The following is a 10,000-nucleotide window of genomic DNA, read 5'->3' as shown; positions in this document are numbered from 1 at the left end:
CGGGTCATTGTTGTGAAATAATCCCCGACAGGGCGATGCTGCAGCCCGACGTGAAGCTGTACATGATCCCTTACATGCAACGCTTGACACTACGGCAGCATAAATATCCCACAATGCAATGCGGTAGTGACGACAACGTTCATAACGGACGTTGTGGAACAGAAGGATGTTGAACGATAGATCACATGTCGGGTTCTGCTCGTAGTGCAGGGGAGGAGATAAATGTGATCGGATTGCTGTTTTGGGTGGAACGTTAAAAGACCAGCAGATGGCACAACTTCCTGTTAAAGGCTGCGAGTTAACGTGACACATCCAACTACACACACACACACACACACACACACACAAACATCTGCTTCACCACCTCGTCAGAAGGACTGACTGTAGAACATTAATATGTGTGAGGATTTAAACTCCATGTGGAGGAATCATCAGGTCAGCCATAAAAAAAAAAAACACTAACAGATGCTCTCTCTGTGTGTGTGTGTGTGTGTGTGTGTGTGTGTGTGTGTGTGTGTGTGTGTGTGTGTGTGTGTGTGTGTGTGTGTGTGTGTGTGTGTGTGTGTGTGTGTGTGTGTGTGTGTGTGTGTGTGTGTGTGTGTGTGTGTGTGTGTGCGCGTGCGTTGAAGGGCTGATGTCTGATGTAATAGCTGTGATGTCACTGAGTTGAGCGTCTTGGCTGCTTCCACGTCGAGGTCGTTGTTTTAATCCACAAGTTCAACACACACACACACACATGATCACATGATGACGACGATCCACCTCCATTTCCTGATTCTATACTATCACCATACTGTGGTGCTGATTCGGTACTATCACCATACTCTGGTGCTGATTCGGTACTATCACCATACTCTGGTGCTGATTCGGTACTATCACCTTACTCTGGAGCTGATTCTATATTTCTAGTGATTGTTGTTAACTTGTTGACCTCTAGACCATGAAGGGAACCAGATGAATCAGACACTTCCTGGGACTTTGACTTTGTAAAATCTCTAAATGAATCCAGTAAAAATGTTTGATTTTCAGCATGTATGTAGTCAGAGATGTCCTGAAGTCAAATAGATCAGGATCATTGGCAGGAATTATTGATTACATTTATTATCCAGCAACCCAGAAATCAAAGAATAAAGACATTTCCCTCACAGATTAGTGGGATTTTCTTTTTAATTTATAAAGGACATGTAATGTTTTATATTTCTGGTGAATATAATCCATCAATCTGATTTCCATAGATGTATTTAGTATCTACAGTTCCCTTTGTTAACACCTTATTTTAGCCTTTATTAATAATAACATATAATATAATAATAGTAATAATATTCTCTGTCTCTCTCTGTAGGACTCGAAACCTGTCTGGTGGATCACCCAGACCTCGACACACCAAGAAGACCCACTTCATCAAAAACATGAAACAGTACGACACCAGAGGCAGCAGGTGGGAACAATCACACCTGGTTCTGTTGTTGCTGTTGTCTGTACCATCACAGCTTTAAACATCGGGGGGGGGGGTTCTGGTATCACTGTAGATCATGTTAGAACTTTTTCTGAGAGCTGTTCTCTGCAGTAACTCTTACCCTAAACCCAGAACACACTGGGAACGTCAGCAGCGCGTGGCGGCTGCGTTACTTGTTTTTTATTTCGGCATCCGTGTTAACAGGTTAGAGCAGCAACAATGCCCGCGTGAGACGCGCGTCTCAGCTGCGTCTCTTTTAGAGAATAGAGGTTTTGCCTATTTTTGATGCGAGCCACGAGGTTCACAGCAACAACAGAGTGAAGGTGATTTATTGACTGTATATTGACATCATACCAGCAACATTACTACAGTTTACATGCCTCTATCCGTAGAAAATGTTATGGAGATGAAAAAAAAGTAAAGACTTATTTTTAAATCAACACTTCCTGCTTTCATTTAAAAATAAAAGCCCTCAAGCGTTTTTTCTATGGACAGAATTCCTTCATTTGTTAACACAAGGCTTTTATTCTGAAATATGTGCTGAACAGTGTTGTAGAACATGCAGTGACTTGCAGAGCTCCATGAATGAATATAGTACGGGGTTTTAATTGTGGATTATAACTATTATTTACTAATTACCACACATTTCTTAACCTTTCTCTGTCTAAAATAAATATAAATTACATTTATAATGAAATGAAATGGACATTAAAAGACAAACTCTATGTAGAAAGAAAGGGCTGACAGCAGCAGCAGCAGAAACGCAGCTGGTGTGAACACCAGACGCGTGACCTACGCAGCCGCCATACACTCCTGATGTTCCCTGTGTGTTCCAGGCTTTACCCTAACCCTCCCTGTGGAGTTATTCTCAACACACCAGACTGAACCAACACGCTGATATGGTTTTATTTCAGACCTCAGACCTGCAGGGTTACATCTCCTACTGTATTTAATTTAAGGTAATGTGGGTCATCAGAACTTATGGTTCAGTCTCTTTAACCTTTACACACTCAGCTGACAGGAAGCCTGGACACTGTCACTCTATTGTGTTCTATTCTCTTCTATTCTATTCCTGTCCTTCCTTGAAGGGAGTATAAATCAGACTTCTGGGTCAAAGGCACACAGATAATAATAGACTGGACTGCAGCGTCCAGAGAACAGTAGAACGTTAGAGCTCCTCTGCCTCAGACTGTGGGTCAGGACCCTCCTCCGTTGGGTCAGAACCCTCCTCCGTTGGGTCACAACCCTCTGTTCGGTCATGGCAGATTTGAACTGGGTCACCATGAACCTGTAGGTCAATAACAGCTCCTCGAGCAGTGCTGCAGTTCTTCAGTGTCGTTCAGAAGAACAACCGTTAAAATTCAACATAAAATGTGTGTGAAGGCCATCAGCCTGTAGATAGATGAGGGGAGTGAGAACTGAACAGAACCAGAACCAACCCACTGCTCTAGAGCGTACATCCTGTGTGATAAACTGATAAATAACAGTTAGTAACATGAAGTCACCGGTTCTGAATCCTCTCTCCCTTCAGTGCAAGAAGATAGCAGAAGTTCCCTCAAACGTCTCAGGATGACTTGGACCTTGACTTTGACTTTGACTTTGTTTTCTTTAGTTTGTGAGTAGCTCAGTAGCTAGAAGAACCCCCCCGGGCCATGGGTCCAGTTCCCAGAGGGACTAGTCTGCTGTTCTGAATGTGTGCTAATGGATGAATCCCAGCAGACTGTTGGTTCCACTAGACTCTCTGGAGACTTCCTGCTCTGCACTTTCCCATGATCCCTCACTCCTTATCTGGAGGGAGGGAGGGAGGGAGGGGGGGATAGATAGATAGATAGATAGATAGATAGATAGAAAGAAAGAAAGAAAGAAAGAAAGAAAGAAGGGAAGGAACATGGTTTCAGACTCAGCAGCAGGTCTTCAGATTTATATGTGATTTGCCGATATAGTTTAATCAGGTTATATAACTCCTCTGGTAGATTTACTGCTTCCTCTGACAGGGTTCTGATTAACTGTAGAACCGGTTGGACTCTCCTGGTTCTGGTTCTGTTCCCTCTGACCGGCTCAGGGTTGACTGGATGTTATTTTAGTGTGTGGCCTCTTTTCAATGTGTATAGTAAACTCAGGGTCATTACTAGAGGTCTACTAGTGGCTGCATATACAGGACTAGTAGTGTGTGTGTGTGTGTGTGTGTGTGTGTGTGTATATATATATATATATGTGTATATATATACATATATATATATATGTATATATATAGAAGAGAAAATGATTCATCACCAGCGTAATGCCCTCAGAGAGAAGTGTGTTAGTGTTCCAGCGTCTCTGGAGATTCAGCCAGAGATAATGACTGTCAACATTCCCTCTGAGACACGAACCAGCCTGCTCCACAGGGTTCATTATACTATATACATTATACATTATACTGTAATAAAACACACTCCACAGGGTTCATTATACTATATACATTATACATTATACTGTAATACATCACACTCCACAGGGTTCATTATACTATATACATCATACATTATACTGTAATACATCACACTCCACAGGGTTCATTATACTCTATACATTATACTGTAATACATCACACTCCACAGGGTTCATTATACTATATACATCATACATTATACTGTAATAAAACACACTCCACAGGGTTCATTATACTATATACATCATACATTATACTGTAATAAAACACACTCCACAGGGTTCATTATACTATATACATCATACATTATACTGTAATAAAACACACTCCACAGGGTTCATTATACTGTAATAAAACACACTCCACAGGGTTCATTGTACTGTATACATTATACATTATACTGTAATACATCACACTCCACAGGGTTCATTATACTATATACATCATACATTATACTGTAATAAAACACACTCCACAGGGTTCATTCTGATTCTGACCAACAGAACCTCTAATGTATGTTGGTTCTGACCAACAGAACCTCTAATGTGTGTTGGTTCTGACCAACAGAACCTCTAATGTGTGATGAATTTGATCAACAGAACCTCTAATGTGTGTTGGTTCTGACCAACAGAACCTCTAACGTGTGTTGGTTCTGACCAACAGAACCTCTAACGTGTGTATTTGTGTTTCAGGATCGTGCTGATCTGTGCTAAGAGGTCTCTGTGTGCTGCCTTCTCTGTTCTGCCCTACGGAGAGAGCTTCTACCTCAGGTATTCAACACACCTGTACACACACGTTCAGGTCGGGTTACAGGTCGAGAGGGAGGAGATGATGGTGACATCATCAATGTCACAGAATGATTCATGTTTTTGGATACAGTGTAAATAAAGTAGACGCAGCATTTATAGCTTTATAACATGTTGAGCTGTGTTGTGTGGTCAGAGCTGTACTGTATACAGAAACATCAGATTTATAGCATCTATTCATCAACCTTATTTCCTCCGTCTATCTACAGAACCCATTTATCATATATCAGACCACACTGTGTTATCTAATATGATAATATAGGCTACATTTACTAAAGGATTAGACACTTCTGAAGACTGAAATATATAAACTGGGAAAAACAAGTTGTTAAACTAGTGTTTGGTGGATTATTTCTCTGTTGTTACATGGTTGAAAGCCTGTTTATTTACCTTCACAATGATGTCCAACTTGTAAGGATCATGCATTTGTGGGGTGAGCAACACAGCTGATTATGTGGGGAGCGCCCAAGAAACATTTGCCAAAATGCTCTCACTCTCACCAGAAAGATGGATCTTTGTGCAGGTTTATTTTGAAAGATAAAAACTTAAAAAAAAGGTTACATTACAAATTGAACAGATGTGCTCACAGCTGATAGTACCGTGAGGTGGTCGGCTTATTAACACGGCGTATTTCTGTCGGCGGATGTCTCTCTCAGTCAGCAGCCTTGTCATGTTGGTTTAACGTTACACTACGTTGTCCCTCACCGTCTCGTCATCTACTGCCGTCTTCTCCCTAACCGTCCCGTCATCTTCCGCCGTATTCTCCCTCACCGTCCAGTCATCTACCGCCGTCTTCTCCCTCACCGTCTCGTCATCTACCGCCGTCTTCTCCCTCACTGTCCTGTCATCTACCGCCGTCTTCTCCCTAACCGTCCCGTCATCTTCCGCCGTCTTCTCCCTCACCGTCCAGTCACCAACCGCCGTCTTCTTCCTCACCCTCCCGTCATCTACCGCCGTCTTATTCCTAACCGTCCCGTCATCTACCGCCGTCTCCTTCCTAACCGTCCCGTCATCTACCGCCGTCTTATTCCTAACTGTCCCGTCATCTACTGCCGTCTTCTTCCTAACCGTCCCGTCATCTACCGCCATCTTCTTCCTAACCGTCCCGTCATCTACCGCCGTCTTATTCCTAACCGTCCCGTCATCTACCGCCATCTTCTTCCTCACCGTCCCGTCATCTACCGCTGTCTTCTCCCTCACCGTCCCGTCATCTACTGCCGTCTTCTTCCTAACCGTCCCGTCATCTACCGCCATCTTCTTCCTCACCGTCCCGTCACCAACCACCGTCTTCTTCCTAACCGTCCCGTCATCTACCGCCATCTTCTTCCTCACCGTCCCGTCACCAACCACCGTCTTCTTCCTCACCGTCCCATCACCAACCACCGTCTTCTTCCTAACCGTCCCGTCATCTACTGCCGTCTTCTTCCTAACCGTCCCGTCATCTACCGCCATCTTCTTCCTCACCGTCCCGTCATCTACCGCTGTCTTCTTCCTCACCGTCCCGTCATCTACCGCTGTCTTCTTCCTAACCGTCCCGTCATCTGCCGCCGTCTTCTTCCTCACCGTCCCGTCATCTACCGCTGTCTTCTCCCTCACCGTCCCGTCATCTACCGCTGTCTTCTTCCTCACTGTCCATTACAACAACAGGTAACATTACAAATTGAACAGATGTGCTCACAGCTGATAGTACCGTGAGGTGGTCGGCTTATTAACGCGGCGTGTTTCTGTTGGCGGATGTCTCTCTCAGTCAGCAGCTTTGTCATGTTGGTTTAACGTTACACTACGTTGTCCCTCACCGTCCCGTCATCTACCGCCGTCTTCTTCCTCACCGTCCCGTCATCTACCGCCGTCTTCTCCCTCACCGTCCAGTCATCTTCCGCCGTCTTCTCCCTCACCGTCCCGTCATCTACCGCCGTCTTCTCCCTCACCGTCCAGTCATCTTCCGCCGTCTTCTCCCTCACCGTCCAGTCATCTTCCGCCGTCTTCTCCCTCACCGTCCCGTCATCTACCGCCGTCTTCTCCCTCACCGTCCCGTCATCTTCCGCCGTCTTCTCCCTCACCGTCCAGTCATCTTCCGCCGTCTTCTCCCTCACCGTCCAGTCATCTTCCGCCGTCTTCTCCCTCACCGTCCCGTCATCTTCCGCCGTCTTCTCCCTCACCGTCCCGTCATCTTCCGCCGTCTTCTCCCTCACCGTCCAGTCATCTTCCGCCGTCTTCTCCCTCACCGTCCCGTCATCTACCGCCGTCTTCTTCCTCACCGTCCAGTCATCTACCGCCGTCTTCTCCCTCATTGTCCCGTCATCTACCGCTGTCTTCTCCCTCATTGTCCCGTCATCTACCGCTGTCTTCTCCCTCACCGCAGACGGCAAGCAGCTCCCGAACCTCGATGTCCTGCCACCGTCGTTCACCTTCTTCTGCCACCGCTCTGTAGCTCTGCAGCTCCGTACGTCTGTAGCTCTGTAGCTCTGTAGCTCTGTAGCTCTGCAGCTCTGCAGCTCTGCAGCTCTGTAGCTCTGTAGCTCTGCAGCTCTGCAGCTCTGCAGCTCTGTAGCTCTGCAGCTCTGCAGCTCCGTAGCTCTGTAGCTCTGTAGCTCTGCAGCTCCGTAGCTCTGTAGCTCTGCAGCTCTGCAGCTCTGCAGCTCTGTAGCTCTGTAGCTCTGCAGCTTTGTAGCTCTGTAGTTCTGTAGTCGTCCGGGTGGAAACAGAAGAGCTCACACATGATGTACACGTTGAAATAAGGAAAAGGAAAAAAAAAAATTGTGAAAATTTGCCATAAATCAGAAGGGTTTGTTCATATGACCTCAGAGAAACACACACTGACATAATCACACATAAACACAGAGCTGAAGGTACACTCCTCATGTTCTACACACCCACTCAGATATAAACACACAGCTGTAAATACAGATGTTATTACAGTTATGTAAACTCCGTCTCCGTCTCTCTCTCTCTCTCTCTCTCTCTCTCCGTCTCTCTCTCTGTCTCTCTCTCTCTCTCCGTCTCTCTCTCTCTCTCTCCACCACGTTCACACTCACAGCTTCAGATAATCCAGCACAGCAGCCGAGAGTCTGCTCACTATCACACCACACTGATAACACACACACTGGAGGACGCATCACTACACACACACACACATATACACACACACACTGAGAACACACACAGATAACACACCCTGGAGGACGCATCACTACACACACACACACATATACACACACACAGATAACTCACCCAGCGGAGGGCGTATCAGTAGACAGATTATTATAAACACACACCTACATATACACATACATATAAAGAGGAAGTGAGGTCATGCGTCACAGCTCCAGGTCTATCTTGTATCTGATGCTGCGGTTTGTAGCTGTGAAAGTTCAGCAGAACATGATGCTGTGGCGGGAAGTGACCTTTGACCTTTGACTCACAGGACACCACGTGTCCTCCTCTGCCACCTCCAGACAGGGGGACAGACAAGGGGACGCAGGGAGGACGGTAACACTTCATAGTTCTGTCTGTAATTATCTCAGATGATTATTGGTTTCTTTCATATCACATGTCATATAATGGCCAATATAATATGAAATTGTAAAATATGTTGTAGTATGATATACTGAAAATGAAGGACGTCTTTTCTTCAAACTAGACTATAATATAACACTTGATTTATACTCCTGCTGCTGTGCACCTCCTATACACAACACTGCAGCAGATAACATGTTAGCATGTAGTCGGGGCAGAAAAGAAATCAATTCATCTATGTATCGGGATTTTTCTTTTTATGATTTCTAAATAGATGTTTTAATTCCAGAATGGATCTGTTTGCTTCATCTGAGTCTATGTGGAGGTAGAAGGAAGTTACCGCTTTTATTGTGGTAGTCTGAGTCACGTGACGTCATATCCGTTCCGTATCCGTCAACCAAAACAAACCTCAGAGAGTCTAAAACGTTGGAGGGTCAGCGTGGATACGACCTGCACCCTCCCATGTTAAATCCAGCGTGGTAAACACTACACATCCAGTAAAGGATGGAAACACTTTGGGTTTCACACATTGACAGGAAAAGCAGAGCTAGACAGAGCAGAGCTAAAGCTGCATGCTAACTTCTAAAAAAGGCCAAAATATGTCTGAAAATAAGTCCAAAAAATGCCGTCTGAAAAATGTCTGAAATATTTCAGAAGAAAAAGCCGAAAGATGTCATAATGTCTGAAAAATGCCCCAAAAATATGTCCAAAAAAAGGGCAGGAAAATGTCTGCAAAATATCCAAAAAAGTTATCAGGAAACGTTACGGTATGGTGGTAACGTTATGGTATGGAGGTAACGTTATGGTATGGAGGTAACGTTATGGTATGGAGGTAACGTTATGGTATGGAGGTAACGTTATGGTATGGAGGTAACGTTATGGTATGGTGGTAACGTTATGGTATGGAGGTAACGTTATGGTATGGAGGTAACGTTATGGTATGGAGGTAACGTTATGGTATGGTGGTAACGTTATGGTATGGAGGTAACGTTATGGTATGGCGGTAACGTTATGGTATGGAGGTAACATTATGGTATGGAGGTAACGTTATGGTATGGTGGTAATGTTATGGTATGGTGGTAACGTTATGGTATGGAGGTAACGTTATGGTATGGAGGTAACATTATGGTATGGAGGTAACGTTATGGTATGGCGGTAATGTTATGGTATGGTGGTAACGTTATGGTATGGAGGTAACGTTATGGTATGGAGGTAACGTTATGGTATGGAGGTAACGTTATGGTATGGCGGTAATGTTATGGTATGGTGGTAACGTTATGGTATGGCGGTAACGTTATGGTATGGCGGTAATGTTATGGTATGGTGGTAACGTTATGGTATGGCGGTAACGTTATGGTATGGTGGTAACGTTATGGTATGGTGGTAACGTTATGGTATGGCGGTAACGTTATGGTATGGCGGTAACGTTATGGTATGGCGGTAACGTTATGGTATGGTGGTAACGTTATGGTATGGAGGTAACGTTATGGTATGGCGGTAACGTTATGGTATGGCGGTAACGTGGCAGCAGAGCCGACCGTCGCTCTCGTCTCCGTGGTCAAACTGGCCGACGCTACGACTGTAGAGCACCCAGATACTGACATTACTGTTCTCTGCATTGAAACGGCCCCGATGGAGCTGACCATGGATGGATAAAGAGAACGGAGCTGACGGGAGAGCTAGAGACCACCTTGGAGAAGTTACAGGAAGTAGACACGTGGGACTACGTCCGCTTTTCAAAATAAGGCGTTAACAAAGGGAACTGTATATACTAAATACATCTATGGAAAT

General features: G+C 44.9%; 1 protein-coding gene across 2 annotated transcripts in view; it reads left to right on the top strand.

Annotated features, from left to right (window-relative positions):
• Window positions 1-10,000, top strand: part of cables2b (Cdk5 and Abl enzyme substrate 2b) — a 33,954-nt gene that overhangs the window by 14,049 nt on the left and 9,905 nt on the right. For both annotated transcript variants that reach the window (XR_005207273.1, XM_037772853.1), the window contains exons 2-3: window positions 1,343-1,438; window positions 4,580-4,657. Coding sequence is in view for 1 of the 2 variants with exons in the window: in XM_037772853.1 (XP_037628781.1) it covers window positions 1,343-1,438; window positions 4,580-4,657 (174 nt within the window). In the remaining variant the exon portion in view is untranslated. The remainder of the gene's footprint in view (window positions 1-1,342; window positions 1,439-4,579; window positions 4,658-10,000) is intronic.

The sequence above is a fragment of the Sebastes umbrosus genome, chromosome 6 (genome assembly GCF_015220745.1).
Source record: "Sebastes umbrosus isolate fSebUmb1 chromosome 6, fSebUmb1.pri, whole genome shotgun sequence".
In the NCBI taxonomy this organism is placed as follows: domain Eukaryota; kingdom Metazoa; phylum Chordata; class Actinopteri; order Perciformes; family Sebastidae; genus Sebastes; species Sebastes umbrosus.
This window is presented reverse-complemented; position numbering and strand designations above follow the sequence as displayed.